The sequence below is a fragment of the Mobula birostris genome, chromosome 8, assembly GCF_030028105.1.
Source record: "Mobula birostris isolate sMobBir1 chromosome 8, sMobBir1.hap1, whole genome shotgun sequence".
NCBI classification, from domain to species: domain Eukaryota; kingdom Metazoa; phylum Chordata; class Chondrichthyes; order Myliobatiformes; family Myliobatidae; genus Mobula; species Mobula birostris.
Window position 1 is genome coordinate 136,385,224 of NC_092377.1, and position 20,089 is coordinate 136,405,312.

At 45.3% G+C, this 20,089-nt stretch overlaps 1 protein-coding gene across 3 annotated transcripts in view; it reads left to right on the forward strand.

Annotated features, from left to right (window-relative positions):
- rnf122 (ring finger protein 122) overlaps nucleotides 1-19,727 on the forward strand; it is a 30,945-nt gene extending 11,218 nt beyond the window's left edge. For 2 of the 3 annotated variants that reach the window (XM_072266380.1, XM_072266379.1), the window contains exons 3-6: nucleotides 697-742; nucleotides 3,824-3,865; nucleotides 4,656-4,738; nucleotides 18,378-19,727. In XM_072266380.1, coding sequence (XP_072122481.1) covers nucleotides 697-742; nucleotides 3,824-3,865; nucleotides 4,656-4,738; nucleotides 18,378-18,492 — 286 coding nt within the window. In that variant the 3' untranslated portion in view covers nucleotides 18,493-19,727. The remainder of the gene's footprint in view (nucleotides 1-696; nucleotides 743-3,823; nucleotides 3,866-4,655; nucleotides 4,739-18,377) is intronic. The other variant, XM_072266381.1, reaches the window with a different exon arrangement.
- Nucleotides 19,728-20,089: the final 362 nt, after the last annotated feature.

Consider the following 20,089-nt stretch of genomic DNA (forward strand, 5'->3'; position numbering starts at 1 on the left):
GAGAAGTCTGAGCAAGAAGGTGGGGGGAGGGGAGGAAGAAGTACAAGGCGGTAGGTGATGGGTGGAACTGGGGGAGGGAGGGGGTAAAGTAAAGAGCTGGGAAGTTGAAAGAGTTAAAGGGATGGGGAAGGAGTGTTCTGATAGAAGAGGATAGAAGGCCATGGAAGAAGGGGAAGGGGGAGGAGCACCAGAGGGAGGTGATGGGCAAGTTAGGAGATGAGCTGAGAGAAGGAAACGGGAATGGGAACGGTGAAAGAGGGAATTACCGGAAGTTTTATTTATGCAGTGCTTTGGCACAACTTTCTTGACTACATCCTACAATGATCCCTGACTGGTATCCTTTCACACTCACTCTTTCCCTACCCCAGACAGTGCATACCTATCCCTGGCCTCCCACGGCACTACCTACACATCAGGATTTGTAGCTCTGCCAAACAGAAGTTGCTTTTTCAAGCTGCTGTGCGTCTCTTTAAGGTGCAACTTTCCACCCTGACCAAGTGGGTGTATTTCTGATGGTTGAAAATTTGGAATGCACCGTGCAGGACACAGAATTCTGTGGTTCTACCCTAGAGCTGTACCTGCTTTTGAATGTCGCTTGCACACAGAAATGCCTTCACTCAAACTGTACAACTGGATTGGTTTAAAATGGGTGATTCCAGCTTTTTGTCACCTAACCATCTGCCTGTTCCCTTTCAGTAAACTCCGTCATCAGGCGCAGAATGAGAGATATGGATACAAAGAGGTAAAGTGAATAGGTGCAGACTCCAGTCTGTAACCAAATTTACTGATCACACTGCTGTTTTACTATGCCAAGCCTTGGGTCCAGTTGGGATGCTCAGTGTACAGCACTACCTGAAGGATGTCTACCCTGGAGTGAAGATTCAAGGAAATGTGGATAATGCTCTCCCACAGAATCCATTCCCTTAAAACGACCCTCTTCTGTTTTCCCATCACTGGCAAATGGTGAAACCTAACCCCTCCCCCCCAACCTTTGTAAACATTCTCCAGGGAAGGCCAGAGAGAAAGACTGATTGGCAAGAGCCAATTAGAACAAAACTGTACCAATGGCGTTTGTTTTTGGTCACAGGGAGTAGTTACAGTGTCTGGCACACTAGGTGAGTGGTAGCTTGTAGATGCAGAGTGAACACACAGCAGTACATCACTGGGACAGCCTCTTTGGCCCACAATGTTGTGCTGAACCAAATAAAATAATCATCAAATGCCCAACTAAACTAATCCTTTATGCCTACACAATGTCCGCATCCTTCCAATGTCCTCCTATTCATGTGCCTATCTGACTGTCTCTTCAAAGTCCCAAATGTATCTGCCTCTACCACCACCCCAGGCAGCACAATCCAGATACCCACCACTCCCTTGAGTGTAAAAAAAAATCAACCTGCCTCTCTCATCTCCTTTGAGGCTACCCCATCTCGCCTTAAACGCATGCCCTCTGGTATTAGATATTCTAACCCTGGAAAAAAAAGATACTCTCTGTCTACTCTGTCTGTGCCTCTCATAACCTTGTAAACCTGTATCAGATCTCCCCTTAGCCTCAACCACTCCAGAGAAAATAACCCAAGTTTGTCCAACTTCTCCTTATAGCGCATGCTCTCTAATCCTGGCAGCATCCTGGTAACCTCTTCTGCACGCTCTCCAAAGCCTCAATATATTCCTATGATGGTTGGCTCGAACAGTTCACAATACTCCAGTTGCGGCCTAACTAGAGTTTTGTAAAGCTGCAGTATAATTTCTTAAGTTTTGAATTCAGTGCCTCAACTAGCAAAGGCAAGTATGCAATATGCCTTCAACCACCCTATCAACCTGTGTAGACACTTTCAATGAGCTATGAACTTGAACCCCAAGATCCCTTTGCTCATCAACACTTTTAAGGGTCTTGCCCATAACAGTGCACTGTCTCTTTACATTTGCCCTACCAAGGTGCAAAACTTCACATTTGGCTGAGTTAAACTCCATCTGCCATTTCTCTGTCCATATCAATATCCCATTGTATTCCTGTTCATCCATCTGTGCTATCCACAACACCACCAATCTTCACATCATATGCAAACTTACCCACCTATCTACGTTTTCATTCAGGTCTTTTACATACATCACAAACCGCAGGAGTCCTATACAGATCCCTGTGGAACAGCAGTAATCACAGACATCCACCTAGAGTAAGTCCTTTCGATCACTACCCTCTTGTCTTCCATGGGTAAGACAAGTTTGAAACCAAGTGGCCAATTCACTATTGATCCCATGCACCCTAATCTGGATGAGCCTCCCATGAGGGACTTTGTCAGATGCTTTACTAAAATCTATGTAGACAACATTCACAGCTCTACCTTCATCACCCGCATCACTTTGTCAAAAAAAAAACTCAGTTAACAAGGTGTGACTTGCCCTACACAAAGCCATGCTGGCTCTCCATAATCTACAGTGCTACACTAGGTGATTGGCAGATTGAAGTTACAGAATCTGTTGTAATGCTTTTCTCTAGTCCACTTCTATACTCTACCTTGATTTCCTTTATCAATTCCTTACTCTTCCTTTCCTTAGTTACAAAATGCTCTCAGTCCTTAGGCCCGCTGATGTTTCTGGCATGTTATAAACCTGTTCCTTAGATTTCATTCTTTCTTTTTAAATCTTTTTATTAATTTTTCAAAATTATAAACTTAATAACAAAGTTGGTACAAAGAGTTTGGAAAAATGTTCATCAGCATGTATAAAATGAATTTTAAGTAACATAGAAATAAAAGACTTCCAAACTCATAATGAGATTAAACATTAACAAAGAAATAAAAAGAAGAAAAAAAATATATAAACAAAAAAAACCCCAAAAGAAAAAGAGAAAAAACCCCCCCAAAAAAAGGCAAAACAGGGCTAGACCAACAACTTGTATCAGACATGATCCATAATGTCGCTAACTCCGCTCCTCGCATCATATAATTTTAGAAAAAAGATTCGGAAAGGTCAGATTACATCATATGAAAATGTTGCATAAAAGGTTTCCAGGTATCTTCAAATTTAACCGAAGGGTCAAAAATATCACTTCTAATTTTTTCTAAATTTAAACTTAATATGGTTTGAGAAAACCATTGGAATGTGGTTGGAGGATTATTTTCCTTCCAGTTCAACAAAATAGATCTTCTCGCCATTAAAGTAACAAAAGCTATCATTCGAGAGGCTGAAAGAAGATAAAGATCTATGTTCTACCATTGGCAATCCAAAGATTGCCGTAATAGGATGGGGTTTTAAATCAAAACATGGAACTGTTGAAATAATATCAAAAATGTCTTTCCAATATTTTTCCAAAAGAGGACAGGACCAAAACATATGAGTTAAAGGACCCACCTCAGAGTGACATGAATCACATGTAGGGTTTATATGGGAATAAAAACGAGCTAGTTTATCTTTGGACATATGAGCTCTGTGTACTACTTTAAATTATATTAAGGTATGTTTAGCACATATAGAAGAAGTACTAACTAATTGAAAAATTTTATCCCATTTCTCTGTAGGTAGAGATTTCATTCTATCTTTAATTTCTTTTTCAACCACAGATGAGATACTTTTTTTTCCCCCTGCCTTAATTTATAACCTTGTGGCTGGGAATGTGGGGAGTCCTACAGACTTGTACTTGGGAAGATTCATGTATCCATATACTGCAACAGTATCGATACCTGTGGTGTGATGACACTGCCCATACATCTACAGCTTGTCACCAGATAACTAAATGTCTGCATACTGGTATCATGGGATGTGTGTGGATATCTATTACCTGCTCTCTGAGATGCCATTCTGACTTACTTTCTCTCTCCAGGTTATAACAAGGGGAGATGCAAAAAAGCTAAATTTACATGGGGTAAGTCATTATCAATGTTATTGTAAGGCGAGGAAATTTGGGTCAACTTTCTGCAATAGAATCACAAAAGAGAACGCTGGTGGTCTCAGTATTTATTTACTTATTTACCATAAGATATAGGAGTATTTACCATAAGATATAGGAGCAGAATTAGGCCATTTGGCCCATCGAGTGTGCAATCATTTCAGCATGACTGTCCCGTTTTTCCTTTCAGCCCCCATCTCCTGCCTTCTCCCTGTATCCCTTCAGGAATCTATCATCCTGTGCCTTAAATATACCTAATGACTTGGCCTCCACAGCCTCCTGTAGCAACAAGTTCCACAGGTTCACCAGTCAAGAAATTCCTCCTCATCTCTGTTTTAAAAGGACGCCCCTCTATTCTGAGGCTGTGCCCTCTGGTCTTTAACTTCCCCACCATAGGAAACATCCTCTCCACATCCACTCTACCGGGGCCTTTCACCATTTGATAGGTTTCAATGGGATCGCCCCTCATTCTTCAGAATTTATATGTTTTTTATTTACCCGGTTTGTCTTCTTTTGCACATTGGTTCATTGTCAGTCAGTATGTGTAGTTTTTCATTGATTCTGTATAATTTCTCTGTTCTACTTTGAGTTCCTGCAAGAAAATGAATTTCAAGATAGTATACTGTCTGGTAACATACATGTATTTCAAAAATAAATTTACTTTGAACTTTGATGTTAGGTGGAACCTCACTGAAGAATTGAGTTCGAGTTTGCACAAGGAGGAATGAATGTTGCATAAGAATTTCTGTTTTTGTTTCTTCCGCAGCACACATGTGCCGTTTGCTTGGAGGATTTCAAGATTAAAGAAGAACTGGGGGTGTTACCATGTCAACATGCTTTCCACAGGAAGTGAGTCATCATTACATCAAACTGCTATACTATGCCCCAGAGCTGGCTTGTGGTCAGCTTCGAAGCCTTGTGTCTGCACCGAGTCTGCTACTACCGAAAACAGCTATTCTCCTACTTGCAAGAATGCGAAAGTGTGACATTGGTTTTCTGCGAGTCAGTGTCTCCATTAGCAGTTACCATGATTAAGAGTTAGCCAGTCCAGTAAGCAGAAGTTTGTACAGACAGCTGATTGGTGAGGTATGGAAATACCTTGGTCAGGAAGGGCTAGATTGTAGTTATGGCATCTGGCACACTAGGTATGGGGGAGGGTGGGAGTGTAGGACCAGAGAGGACAGCCTCAGAACAGGGGAACGTATCTTTAGAACAGAGAGGAAGAATTACTGTGCCACGAACAAGACCTTGTATTCCGTCTGGGTGGCCTCCAATCTGATGGTATGAACAGTGATTCCTCAGACTTCTAGTAATGCCCCCCACTTCTCTATTCCCCACCCCTTTTCCCTCTCTCACCTTATCTCCTTGCCTGCCCATCGCCTCCCTCTGGTGCTTCTCCCGTCTTTTCTTTCTTCCATGGCCTTCTGTCCTCTCCTTTCAGATTCCCCCTTCTCCAGCCCTGTATCTCTTTCACCAATCAGCTTCCCCCTTCTCCAGCCCCATATCTCTTTCACCAATCAACTTCCTCCTTCTCCATCCCTGTATCTCTTTCACCAATCAGCTTCCCCCTTCTCCATCCCTGTATCTCTTTCACCAATCAGCTTCCCCCTTCTCCAGCCCTGTATCTCTTTCACCAATCAACTTCCTCCTTCTCCATCCCTGTATCTCTTTCACCAATCAACTTCCCCCTTCTCCGGCCCTGTATCTCTTTCACCAATCAACTTCCCCCTTCTCCATCCCTGTATCTCTTTCACCAATCAACTTCCCCCTTCTCCATTCCCATATCTCTTTCACCAATCAACTTCCCAGCTCTTTACTTCACTCCTCCCCCCACCCAGTTTCACCTATCATCTTGTGTTTCTCCCTCCCCTTCTCCCCTGCCCTCTAACTCTGACTCATCTTCTTTCCCCCAGTCCTGCCGAAGGGTCTCAGCCTACGACGTCGACTGTACTTTTTTCCACAGATGCTGCCTGGCCTGCTGAGTTCTCCCAGCATTTTGTGTGTGTTACACGAATTACAGCATCTTTAGTCAGAGGGTGCTGGATCTGTGGAGTTCATTAGGGTTTTTATTTCTGCAGTCTCCCCATTCTGTCCTCAATGACGTGCTGTGTATTGCCTCCATGTATGTTGCTGTGTTCTGAACATACAACATACAACAGTAGAGCACAGAAATGGGGCCTTTGGCCCACAGTCTTGTGCTGAACTGATTAAACTGGTGATTGTGTGCCTAACCAAACTAGTCCCTTCTGCCTGCACAGCGTTCCCCCACAGCCCTCCATCATCTGCACATCCAAATGGTGCCGCTTATTATTGGAGAATTGCACACGGTATACAACCTGAGATACTTGTCTTTGCAGACACCCATGAAAAACTGAAGAACCCCAAAAGAACGATTGGCAGAAAAACATTAGAACCCCCAAAGTCCCCTTCCCCCCGCCTGCCCGTTTCAACAAAAGAGTGTCAGGACCCAGTGCCTATCTAAGAGGCTTCTACAAAGACCTCCATTGTAATTGCCTCCAGTACCACCCCTGATAGCACAGTCCAGGCACCCACCACTCTGTGAATAAAATCTTGCCCTGTGCATCTCTGTCAAACTTAAATGAATTAGACATTTTGACTCGTAAGAAAAAGATGCTGGCTCTCTACTTATGCACCTCTTATAATCTTATAAACTTTCCTCAAGCTCTGCTCATCAAGAGAAGACAATCCAAGTTTGCCTTAACTTTCCTCGTTGCACATGCCCTGCAATCCAACAGCATCCTGGTAAATCTCGACACGCGCTGCAAAGTCTTTGCATTCTCCCTGACTGCAATACTCCACAACTAGAGTCTGAGAAACCTGCAACTTGACTCTTGAACTCAGTTCCATGCCTAATGAAGGCAAACATGCCATTTGCTCTCTTTACCACCCCATCAACTTGTACAGCCACTTTCAGGAAGCTGTGGAGTTCGAGTACTCTTCCGTTATATTTGATCTCCCAAAGCAATACTTCACTTTTGGCCAAATTAAACTTCCTTGGGCATTTCTCCACCCATATCTACCACTGATCTATATCCTGCTGTATCCCTTCTACACCATCCACAACACGACCAATCAGTACATCATCTACTAACTTACTAACCCATTGGAATTTTGTCTTGGTCAAACATATATATTTATATACAGCAGAGGGCCCAGAATAGATCCCTGTGGAATACCACTTGTCACAGACCTTCAACTGGAATATGTCCCATCGACCTAAACAACTTTGAGGCATGCCACACAACGCTGACCATGAAATCTACCCCCTCCCGGGTGAGCAGAAGTATTCTGCAGAAAGTCGAGCTCTGTAAGGCAGCTGGGCTGGACAGCGACTGGGGCCAAGTACTCGGGGGGTGTGCGTACCAGCTCACTAACAACTTCAGCACTTCACTCATCCAGGCTGCTGTCCCCACATGTTTCAAATCAGCCACCAACGTCCCTGCTCCAAAGAACTCTACTTGTTCGGAACTAAGTGACCACCACCCAGTAGCGTTGACACCAATCATCATGAAGTGCTTTGAATGGCTCAAATCAAAATCTCTATTCCTGCCACACTGAACGCTCACCAATAAGCTTACCGATAGAATCGTTCTGCGACAGATGTCATGCACCTGGCCCTGACACACCCAAAAAACAAGAACACACGTCAGAATGCTGCTTCTGGGTTTCGGTTTGGCATTCAACACCATTGTCTGACAGTCCTTGGTGAACAAGCTCCTACGCCTCGGTCTAAGTACACTGTCGTGCAACTGGGTGTTTGACTTCCTAACCAACAGAATGCACAATCACTCTTCCCTCCCCAATGTCCTCAATACGGGTGCCCTGCCCCCAAGGGCTGTGGGCTGAGCCTATTGCTGCACACTCTGCTCACATATGACCACATGAGTAACTGCATTGTCAAGTTCGCTGATGACATGACAGTGGTGGGGCTCATCACCAACAACAACGAGACAGCCTACGGAGAGGAGGTGGAAGAGCCTGAGGTCAGATGCCAGGCAAATAACTTCTTCCTTAATGTCAGCTAGATAAAGGAGATAGTTATGGACTTCAGGAGAATTTGCATCACTCACTCTCCTCTCTACGTTAGTGCCACAGCAGTGGCAAATGCAAACAGTTTCAATCTCCTGGGGTTGCAGATCACATGCAATCTCCCTTTGGTCCTAGAGTACATCTTGCCCAGAAAGCTCACCAACACTTCTACTTTCAGAGGAGGGTGAAGAGAGCTGGACTTTGCACATCCATACTCACATCATTCTACAGATGTGCAGTAGAGAGCATCCAAACAAGCTGCATCACTGTGTGGTACGGAAACTGCACTGTGTCATACAAGAAGGCTCTACAACAGGTAGTCAAAACTGCCCAAAACATCACTTGCACTAGCCTACCCATCATCAAAGACATACAAACAAAAAGGTGCCGGAAAAGGGCCAGTAACATCATGAAGGATCCCACACACCCTGCTCATGGACTGTTTGTCCCACTCCCATCAGGGAAGAGGCTATGTGGCAAACCATCAAACTCAAAAACAGTTACTTTCCCCAAGCAGTAAGTCTGATCAACAATGTTCCCTCTAATTTGTAATGGCCAGTGTGCGCAAAAATCTTGTACTGTACAATTTTTTGCCCAGTGACAACAACATGTGTGCACTGAATTTTATATATAGAGGTACTCATTATAACAGCTCGCAAAACACTGCCAATAAGAACTTCGATCTCCTCTGGGTTTGATTGTTTTCGCTCTCATTCATCTGCACTCTTGGATAATGAAGGATTTTCTTGTTGGGGTTTTTGCTCACCGTCCATATGTGATTTGCTTGCTAAATGACGCTTTAAGAAGTTAAGTTTCCAAATACCCCTCCACCTCTTCCCACTTGCAAGTTCTCTAGCAACTTTTGCATCGTGACAATACACGCTGGTAACACCAGTTTCTGTATTGTACAGAAATAGTTCTTATAGCTGCACATTCTTGGCCTCATGAACTTTTGGTGTAGCAGTTTCTACTGTTTCATTAAGCCATTCTGCTTTAAATGAACTAGCAGCTCCTTTGCACTTCATGCCCTGTGCTTCTTTGGAATTTGACATAGTGAATCAATAAAAACTATTAAAAAAAACCAGTTCTAAAATCTGCGGGCAAATCATCACAAACTCCACATTGTCAACACTGTCTGCATCAGAAACCAGAAAAGGAAATGTGATTGTGTATAATTGTGAAATATACTTTACATGCCCATTAACAGTTGTTCCCAATTAACTCATTCTGGTCCCTGCCCAATACTCTCATAATTTGCCCTACTTCAATCTGATACTCTCCTCCAATGTCTATAGCTAATGTAAATCATAAGGAGTTCTGACCACGCTTCCCCACTGAAAGGTCAGTTGCCTGGCTGGGCTTGTTATGCAGCAGCGTATCCAGTACAGCCCCTCCTCTTGTTGGACTATCTACACATTGTTTTGAGAAACCTTACCGGATGCAGCTAACAAATTCTGCCCCATCTAAACCTCTTGTACTAGGAGGTCCCAGTCTATATCAGGCAAGTTGAAGTCACCCACAACAACAACCTTGATTGCTTTACACTTTTCCCCAATCTACCTGCATATCTGTTCCTCAGCGTCCTGGTGGCTATTGGGAGGTCTCTGGTACAATGCCATCAGAGTGATTACACCCTTCTTATTTTTGAGTTCTACCATGCACACTCAGTGGACAAGTCCTCCATTATGTCCCCTCTGTGTACAGCTGTGATATTCTCCCTGGTCAATAGTACAACTTCTTGCTCTCCAGTTTACCTCCCTCTACATCCTTTCTAAAACATTGAAAACCTGAAACATTAAAGCGTCCAATCCTAAACACAAGAGATTCTGCAGATCCTGGAATTCCTGAGCAATACACGCAAAGTGCTGGAGGAGCTCAGCAGGTCAGGCAGCACCTGTGGAAATGAATAAACAGTCAACCTTTCAGCCCAACCACCTTCTGAAAAGGGAGAGGCCAGAATAAGTAGGTGGAGGGAGGGGAAGGAGGACAAGCTGGAGGGTGATGGGTGAAGCCAGGTGGGTGGGGGAGGGGAGATTTAAGTGAGAAGCCGGACCTACGCTCTGTCCGCCAGAAAAAACAGGATCTCCCAGTGGCCACCCATTTTAATTCCACTTCCCGTTCCGACATGTCAGTCCATGGCCTCCTCTACTGTTTGATGAGGCCACACTCAGGTTGCAGGAGTAACACCTTATATTCCATCTGGGTAGCCTCCAACCTGATGGCATGAACATCGACTTCTCAAACTTCTGTTAATGCCTCCCTTTCCCCTCTCTCACCTTATCTCCTTCCCTGCCCATGACCTCCCTCTGGTGCTCCTCCCTTTTTCTTTCATCCATGGCCTTCTGTCCTCTCCTATCAGAATCTCCCTTCTCCCGCCCTGTATCTCTTCCACCAATCGGCTTCCCAGCTCTTTACTTCACCCCTCCCTCTCTCAGTGTTTCACCTTTCACCTTGTGTTTCTTCCTCCCCCCCCCCACCTTCTAACTCAGACTCCTCATCTTTTCCCTCCAGTCCTGATGGAGGGTCTTGGCCCGAAACGTCCATAGACGCTGCCTGGCCTGCTGAGTTCCTCCAGCATTTTGTGTGTGTTGCTCGGATTTCCAGCGTCTGCAGATTTTCTCTTGCTTGTGAGAAGCTGGCAGGTGATAAGTGGAAAAGGGAAAAGGTAAAGGCCTGCAGGGGAACAAGTCTAGGAGAGGAGAGTAGGCCACGGGAGAAAGGGAAGGAGGAGGGGCACCAGGGGGGAGGTGATAGGCAGCCGAGGAGAAAAGAAGTGGTAAGAGAGGGGAACTGAAGAAGAGGGGAAGAGAAGGGATAAAATTATCCCGTTTCTCTCAATCATGTCTTTGCAGTGGCCACATTATAGATCCAGTACTGATCCACGCTCTTAACTTCATCACCCTTACCTGTTACACTTGTAGCTTTAAAAAAAATACTTCAACCCACCTGTATCATTTTAGTGCTTTATTCCTACCTGTTCCTCCTTACAGACCTTCTTGTCATGACATCTACCTTCCTTTCCATCCCATTGTTTTCTGTCCCGGCACTGAGGTTCCCATCCACCTGTAAACTAGTTTGCCAAGATCACGAGTGGACCCCCTGCTCCTCCTCCAGTTAAGGTGCAATCTGTCCCCCTTGTGCACGTTATCCCTGCCCCAGGAGAGTTTGCAACGATCCAAGAATCTGAAGCCCTGTCTTCTGCGGTAATTCCTTAGCCATGCAGTCATCTGTTCTGTCTTTTTATTCCTGCCCTGACTAGTACTGGGAGAAATCTATCCTCACCCCCTATACATACTGTACAGGGTCCCTTACCTGTTTCAACTGATGTGGTTGGTGCCCCACGGTCTCACTCTCCCCTTTGTGAATGTTCTGTGACCAGTCCAAAGCATCCTCAACCCAGGAGGCAACAGACCACTGTTTTACAGCCATATGATCTCGTGTCTGTCCCCATAACAATCGAGTGTCCTGTCACTCCTGGTGTGCCTGGCGTTAACCTTCCCTGCTGAGCCCCGGAGCCAATCAGAATTTCCACTGACCTGGCTGCTGCTACTTTAACCCCTTCCAGGAGTATCCAAAAGGGTACACTTGTTGCTGAGGAGTACGGCTGTAGGAGAATCTTGCAGTGTCTGCCCGTTCACGCCACCTTTCCTGGTGGTCGCCAACTCTCTGCTGCCTGCGCCTTAGCTCCTCGCTGAGGTACATCCACGATGCTCTCGGCATTCCAGATGATCCTAAGAACACCCAGCTCTGGCTCCGGTTCCCTCACACGGCCGGATGGGACCTGCAGCTGGGTGCACCTCCTGCAGGTGAGGTCACCAGGGACGCTGGCTGTCTCCCTGATCTCCCGCGTCCTGCAGAAGGAGACCGCCTCTTCTCCAGCTGCTATCCCAGCCACTCCAGTAGGGAGAGTGCTTCCAACGTCACCTGTACTTGCTGTTCAGCCTCCCCTCACCGAAGCCTCAGCACTTGTACTCAGTTGCGGCGCTTACATCTCAAACACAACCGTTCTCCAAAATGGCCGCTCTACCAGAGCTTGCTTCTCTTTTATAACCTTTAAAACGCTCATGGTTTCTCTCCTCTGCTGCTCAGGCTGCTGGGACTGGGACTCAAGTCCTTTTACCTAAAGACCAGCATTCATAAGACCACAAGTCATGGAGGAAAATTAGGGCATTCAGCCCATCAAGTCCGGTCCATCATTCGATCGTGACTAATTTATTTTCTCTCTCACCTTCATTCTCCTGCCTTCTCCCCATAACCTTTGACACCCTCACTAATCGAGAACTTGTCAATCTCCGCTTTAAATGGACTCAACTGACTTAGTCTCCACAGCCGTTGTGGCAATGAATTCCATAGAATCATCACCCTCTGGCTAAAGAAATTCCTCCTCATTTCCATTCTAAATGGACATCCCTCTATTCTGAGGCTGTGCCTTCTGGTCCTAGACTCCCCCACTTTAGGAGACATCCTCCCCACATCCTCTCTACCTAGGCCTTCCAATATTCGATAGGTTTCAATGAGATCTCCCTTCATTCTTTAAACTCCAGAGACTGCAGCCATCAAGTGCACCTCATAAGTTAAACTTGTCATTCTCGTAAACATCCTGTAGATCCTCTCCAACACCAGCGCATTCTTTCTTAGATGAAACTGCTCACAGTACTTATAAAGCTTCAGCATTAAATCCTTACTTTTACACTCTTGTCCTTGAAATAAATGCTCAAATTCCATTTGCCTTCCATACCACTGACTCAGCATGCAAGTTAGCCTTTAGGGAATTCTGCGCAGAATCTCCCAAGCCCCTTTGTAAATCTGATTTTTGAACTTTCTCCATTTAGAAAATAGTCGACGCCTTTATTCCTTCTATCAAAGTGCATAACCGTACATCCCATTCCATCTGTTACTTCTTTGCCCACTTTCCCAGTATGTCCTTCCATAGACTCCCTGCCCTTCCATCTATCGTTGTATCATACATGAGTTTGGCCAGAAAGCCATCAATTCCACCATCCAAATCATTCACGTCTAACGTGAAAACACACGGTCCCAACACCGAGCCCTGCAGAAAACCACCAGTCACTGGCAAACAACCAGAAAAGGACTCCTTTATTCCTACAACACACGCACACACACACAAAATGCTGGAGGAACTCTGTAGGCCAGGCAGCATCTATGGAAAAGAGTAAACAGTCAAGGTTTCTGGCTGAGACCCTTCATCAGGAATGTTAACCCTTTATTCCTACGCATTGGCTCCTGCTAATCAGCCAATTTTCTATCCATGTTTGTATATTTACTGTAACACCCTGGGCTTTAATTTTGTTTAGCAGCCACATGTGCGGCACCTTGGCAAAGGCCTTCTGAAAATACAAGTAAATATCATTCACTAACTCTCCTTTGTCTATCCTGCCTGTTATTTTCTCAAAGAATTGCAACAGATCTGTCAGGCAAGATTTTCCTTAAGGAAACTATGCTGACTTTGGCCTGCTTTATTTATCATGTGCCTCCAAGTACCCCGAAACCTCATACATAATAATGGTCTCCAACATCTTCCCAGCCTCTGAAGTTAAGCTAACTAACCTATGATTTCCTTTCTTCTGCCTCCCTCCCTTTTCAAAGAGTGGAATGACATTTGGGATTTTCCAGTCCCCCGGAATCATTCCAGAATCTAGTAATTCTTGAAAGGTAACTACCAATAGCAGGCTGCAGTCCTTGCAACAGGTCATTCGCTGGTGAGGCAGTGTGAGGTTTAAAAAGAGATTGGGGCCTTTTGAAACTTATTGGTGGGGTTCAGGTCATCCATTGGTAAGGCAGTATGAGGTTTAAAAGCATCTCAGGACCTATCAGAATTTTTCAGCAGGCTGAAGCCATCGCGATCTTTTAGGCATCCACCAAGGTCAATAAAAAGAAGTGAGGTATAACCAGAGCGGACATTGTTGGAGTGGGTAGTGTTAGAGTGGCCAGGCTTTGTCTCAACAGGCTTGGGTGAGAACAGGCACAGGCTTGAACTTAAGCTTGAGAAGTTAGAAGTATAACAAGTGTAGGCAGGGTATTTCTGGCGGTGGGATGCTCTTCCTGTGAGATGTGGGATTTCAGGATGCCTAACGGTCTCCCTGGTGAGTACACCCAACTTCAGCTCCTGATTGACAAGGTGAAGGAGCTGGAGCTGGATGTGCCCAGGTCCATCCAAGTGGTTAAAAACCTCAGACTTTTATTAAGGGGGTCACACTTAGAGTGCAGGCTTCAGACAATAGATGGGTGACCACCAGGAGAAGTAAAGGGAGTAAGTTGTCAGTGCAGGGTTCCCCTGTGTCCTTTCCTCTCAGCAACAAGTATACACCTTTAGATACTGCTGGGGATGATGACCTGTCAGGGCACAGGGGCAGAGCCAGGCCAGTGGAGTTGTGGCTGGCTCCGAGGCTCAGCAGGGAAGGGTAAAGGCAGATAGAATGATAGCGATACGAGACTTGATAATTTGGGGGAAGGACAGCATATTCTGTGGTCGCAGAAGAGAAGCTAGGATGGTGTATTACCTCTCGGGTGCTAGAGTCCAGGATGTCTCAGAGTAGCTGCTGAAGGTTTTCAAGAAGCAGGGTGAGCACATAGAGTGCAAACAAGGGTCTCGGCCCAAAATGTCAACTACCTCTTCCTAGAGATGCTGCCTGGCCTGCTGCATTCACCAGCAACTTTGATGTGTGTTGCTTAAGCACATAGAAGTTGTGGTGCACATAGGTCGAAAGCGGGAGGAGGTCCTGCGCAGTGAGTATAGGGAGTTAGGGAAGAGGCTGAAGAGCAGAATGTCTAAGGTAGTCATCTCTGGGTTACTCCCAGTACCACATGCTAGTCAGGACAGGAATAGGATGATAGTACAGATGAACAAGTGGCTGAGGAAGTAGTGCAAGGTATCAGATTTCTGGATCATTGAGATCTCTTCTGGGGAAGGTATGACAGGTTCAAATAGGACAGTTTATTCCTGAAACTGACAGGGACCAACATCCTTATGGGTAGGTTTGCTAGAGCTTTGGGTTGGGTTTAAACTAATTTGGTGGGATGGGGAAGTGGGAACCAGAGTGAAAGGGCTGAGGATGGGGCAGTTGGTGAACAAGTCAATGCATTGTGTAGTGAGACTGTGAGGAAGGACAGGTAGATGATAGGGCAACATTGCAGTCAGTGGGATGAGTTGAAGTGTAACGGGGGGAAAGATCAAAAAGGTTGATGAATACAGGAGTGAAGGTGTTGTGTTTGAATGCACACAGTACATGGAATAAGGAACTGATCTTGTTGCCCAGGTAGAGATTGTCAGCTACGATGCTGTGAGCCTCACTGAGTTGTGGCTGCAAGAAGATCATATTGGGAGCTAAACATCCAAGGATACACCTTGTATCAAAAGGACGGGCGGGTAGGCAGAGGGGGTAGGGTGGCTCAGTTGATTAAAAAATGAAATCAAGTCCTTGGAAAGAGGAAGGTGTAGCTGTGTTGTGGGTAGAGCTAAGAAACTACAACTGCAAAAAGACCCTGATGGGAGTTATATACAGGCCTCCAAATAGTAGCCAGCATGTGGGATACAAATTACAATGGGACATAGAAAAGGCATGTAAAATGGCAATGTTATATTGGTCATGGGGGATTTCAATGTGCAGATAGATAGGGAAAATCAGGTTGGTGCTGGATTCCAAGAGAGGGAATTTGTAGAATGCCTATGAGAACAGTTCGTGGTTGAGCTCGCTAAGGGAGAGGCAATTCTGGATTGTGTGTTGTAGAACCAGATTTGATTAGGGATCTTAAGGTAAAGGAACCCTTAGGAGGCAGTGATCATAATATGATAGATTTCACCCTGCAGCTTGAAAGGGAGGAGATAAAGTCAGATGCATCAGGCATGAGGTTGCTCCAGGAAGACAAGATGAGGGAGAATCCTAAGGGCTTCTGGAGATATAGTAAAAGCAAAAAAAAAAACAAGGGACAAAATTTGTCCTCTGAAAGAGCACAGTGGCCATCTATGCGTGGAGCCAAGAGGGATGGAGAAGATTTTAAATGGATTTTTTGTATCTGTGTTTACTTGGGAGATGGACACAGGGTCAATTGAAGTGAGGCAAAGCAGCAGCAAGTTTATGGACCATTTATGGATTACAGAGGAGGAAGGGTGGAAGACTATCATGGCTTGCAGAGGGATCTGGACCTGCCGGAAAAGTGGGCTGAAAAATGTCAGATGGAATTTAATGCAGACAAATGTGAGAGTTGCACTTTGAGAGGACAAACGGGGATAGGACTTACTCAGTGCAGTAGAACAGAGGGATCTGGGAATAGAAGTCCATGGTTCTTTGAAAGTGGTGTCACAGGTAGATGGAGTCCTAAAGAGAGCTTTTGGCACATTGGCCTTCATCAATCAATATATTGAGTTCAGGAATTGGGATGTTATGTTAAAATTGTATAAAATGTTGTTAGAGTATTGTGTCAACACACACAAAATGTTGGAGGAACTCAACAGGCCTGGAAGCATCTATGGGAAAGAGTACATTCAACGTTTCAGGCTGAGATCCTTCATAAACCGAGGTTGGATGATATTAGAACTAAAGGTCATGGATTAAGGGTGAAAGGTGAATGTCTAATGGGGACATGTGGAGAAACCTCTTCATTCAGAGGATGGTGAAGGTGTGGAAAGAGCTGCCAGTGGAAGAGGTGCATGAAGGTTTGATTTCAACACTTAAGAGAAATTTGGATAAGTACATGGATGAAGGGCTATGATCTGGGTGTGCAGGTTGATGGGCTAGGCAGATTAATAGTTGGGCACAGACTAGATGGGCTGAAGGGCCTGTTTCTGTGCTGTAGGGCTGTATGACAGTATGACTCTATAACCATGGGGTCTGACATACTGCTGGTGTCTTCCACAGTGAAGACTGATGCAAAATACTCATTAAGTTTGTCAGCACTGGAAGTCAGGGTTGAACCTGGTCACAAGAGCTGTGAGGTAGTCGTCTATTGTGGTGTTCCGCAGGGACCTCTCCTCCTTGTGATTTTTATAAATGACCTGGATGAAGAAATAGAAGGGTTGGTTAGTAAGTTTGCTAATGACACAAATGTTGGGGGTGTAGTGGATAGTCTGGAGGGGTGTCAGAGGTTACAGCGGGACATCGACAGGGTGCAGAACTGGGCTGAGAAGTGGCAGATGGAGTTCAACCCAGATAAGTGTGAAGTGGTTCATTTCAGTAGGTCAAATTTGAAGGCAGAATATAATATTAATGGTATTGACACTGTGGAGGATCTGAGAGATCTTGGGGTCCATGTCCATATGACACTCAAAGTTGCTGCACAGGTTGACAGTGTTGCTAAGAAGACATATGATGTGTTGGCATTCATCCACTGTGGGATTGAGTTCAAGAGCTGTGAGGTAATGTTACAGCTATATAAAACCTTAGTTAGATCCCACTTGGAGTACTGTGTTCAGTTCTGGTCACCTCACTACAGGAAGGATGTGGATTCTATAAAGAGAATGCGGAGGAGATTTACAAGGATGTTGCCTGGATTGGAGGGCATGCCTTATGAGAATAGATTGAGTGAGCTTGGAGCGACGGAGGATAAGAGGTGACCTGATAGAGGTGTATAAGATGATGAGAGGTATTGATCGTGTGGATAGTCAGAGGCTTTTCCCCAGGGCTGAAATGGCTAACATGATGGGGCATAGTTTTAAGGTGCTTGGAAGTAGGTACAGAGGAGATATCAGGGGTAAGATTTTCTCGCAGAGAGTGGTGGGTGCGGAGAATGGGCAGCCAGCGACGGTGATGGAGGCAGATACAATAGGGACTTTTAAGAGACTCTTAAACAGAGGGCTATGCTGTAGGGAAATTCTAGGCAGTTTCTAGAGTAGGTTATATGATTGGCACAACATTGTGGGCCAAAGGGCCTGTAATGTGCTGTAGATTTCTGTGTTCTATGTTGTGCCATCCTCGGGCTTTAGACTTGAAATCTTAATTCTGCTTGTCTCTGTATGACTACAACCTGATTTTCAGAGCATGCCTAGATTTTAACAAAAATTTTCAGCATCTGCATGGTATTTTGTTTATGCTCTGCCCGCATACGACTGCACGGGGATCCCGGCTTAACTCCGCCACAGTCTGTAGGGAGTTTGTACACCTCCCCTACTGGAACGTTTCCTCCCACATTCCAAAGTCGTATGGGTTAGAGTTATTAACTTGTGGGCTTGCTGCCGAACGCGTGGCGACACTTGCGTGCTGTCTCCAGCACATCCCTGGACTGTGTTGGCCGTTGACACAAGTGGCGCTTTCCATGGTTTTGATATATACGTGTGAGAGATAAAGCCAAATTTTATCTTTACTTCATAGTATACAACAGCACGGTATTAAATCATGGTGTTCACACGGTTATACGCGACTGAACTTGGTTTGCAATATACGCTGCTTGTTCTTGGTTTCTGATGACCTGTGACCTTCTGCAGGTGCTTGGTGAAGTGGCTGGAGATCCGGTGCGTCTGTCCAATGTGCAACAAACCAATTTCCGGGGCGCCGGAGCAGCAGCAAGCGATCGGCACTCTCCTGGACGAGCTTGTGTGATCGAGTGCTCCAACTGGAATGGACACTGGAACATTCGGGAATCGAGAGAGCTTTCTGATTCTTTTTTGTTACTTGACTTTTGGTTGGAGCGTTGGGAGTGCGGAAGGATCTAACCCACAGTGTGTACCACAGTACTTGGGATAGAATGATGCCAAGCAACAGAGTAATTGGGAAATCTCCAAAAAAAAACACAAAACTTCTGCTGAGGAACCAAACTCATTCAGCCGGTCAGTTTCTGACCAAGCTGCTTAATTATGACCACCAGGGAACCTCGTGGTGAGTTACTGATCTACACGTGCCAAAGGGCCTCAGCTCAGATTCCTGCACCGCGCCGGCTCTGTTGATCGCAGCTGATGCAGTAGTCAGAGGAGCTGTGACCAGGCGACTAACAACACCCTAGGCAGAGAGAGAAACCCCAGCCCCATTCTGATCACTGCTCACGTTGCTCCCAGAGGTGTGTGTGTGTGTGTGTGTCTGCATTCATACAGACAGATTGGCCTACTGGGCAAGACACATGTGGGAACAAACTGACTGAGATCAAAGTGGTGCTCCATAGGCGAGGAACAGGGTTGTACCTCATGTCCATGACCTCTGCCCTACGCCCAGCGCGGAGATCTGATGGTGCTTCCTGCATGTTGCTGTACGCGCTGTCGAGCATCTCATGCCCATACATTCATGTCACAGGGAGCAGAGATCACACTGTTAACCCCGTCCACCTTCGCTTCGACCCATGCAAGTGGAACGAGCGGCAGTGTGTACAGCTATTGGCCATAACAGACGAGAGTGAAATGAGTTCACTGTCATTTATCCAAGATTTTCGTTCTTTCATCATCGGCACCGTTGATGAGTTGGAATGTTAATTGTAGAAATGCATGTGTAAACATTACTAAACAATTAGCCATCCGCCACCTGAAGGAGGCTTCTCTCCCGAGCAGGTTCAAATATCTCTTTCGGGCACAAAGTGAAAGGTGTGAATCAGAGCGATTGTGGAATCAGTTTCAGGTTGTCACACAGAGCTCAGTAGTGAGGGTCATTGATAGACTAGAGCGGAGCTCGCCCTGCGGTTATCTGCCGTGCGGGCTCTCCCGTAACTGTGCTGGACATTACGTGTCTTTTTGTAACTTACTGGCACGACTGTTTTGTACATATTTTAAATAAGTGCTTACAATCTTTTCCTTTTATGAAGGATTTTCTTTCATTGTAAAATAATTTAATAAATACTTGCTTCCAGTGTACCTTAATGCTGTGAGTGTATTTGGAAATGGGGTTACAAAGTGCGTCCTTACTTGTGTGCAGTGCCCACATCACGTGTAAAGATATTTATATCCAAAAGTGCTTTGGAGTATTCCGAAAGCAAAGTGAAAGAGACTGTGTCTTTCATTAATATCAAAGCTACTAGAATACCAAGTATAGCTTGAACATTGTAATAGGACATAGGACCAGAAGTAGACCATTCGGCCCATTGAGCCTGCTCTATCATTCCATCACAGCTGCAGTACGCAGAACAATCTGCTACGGAGGGGGAGAATGTTGCCCAGATTTTCTGTGTTTTGGATGTGGACTTGGACTGTGGATTTTTTTTTCAGTCTTATGTTTT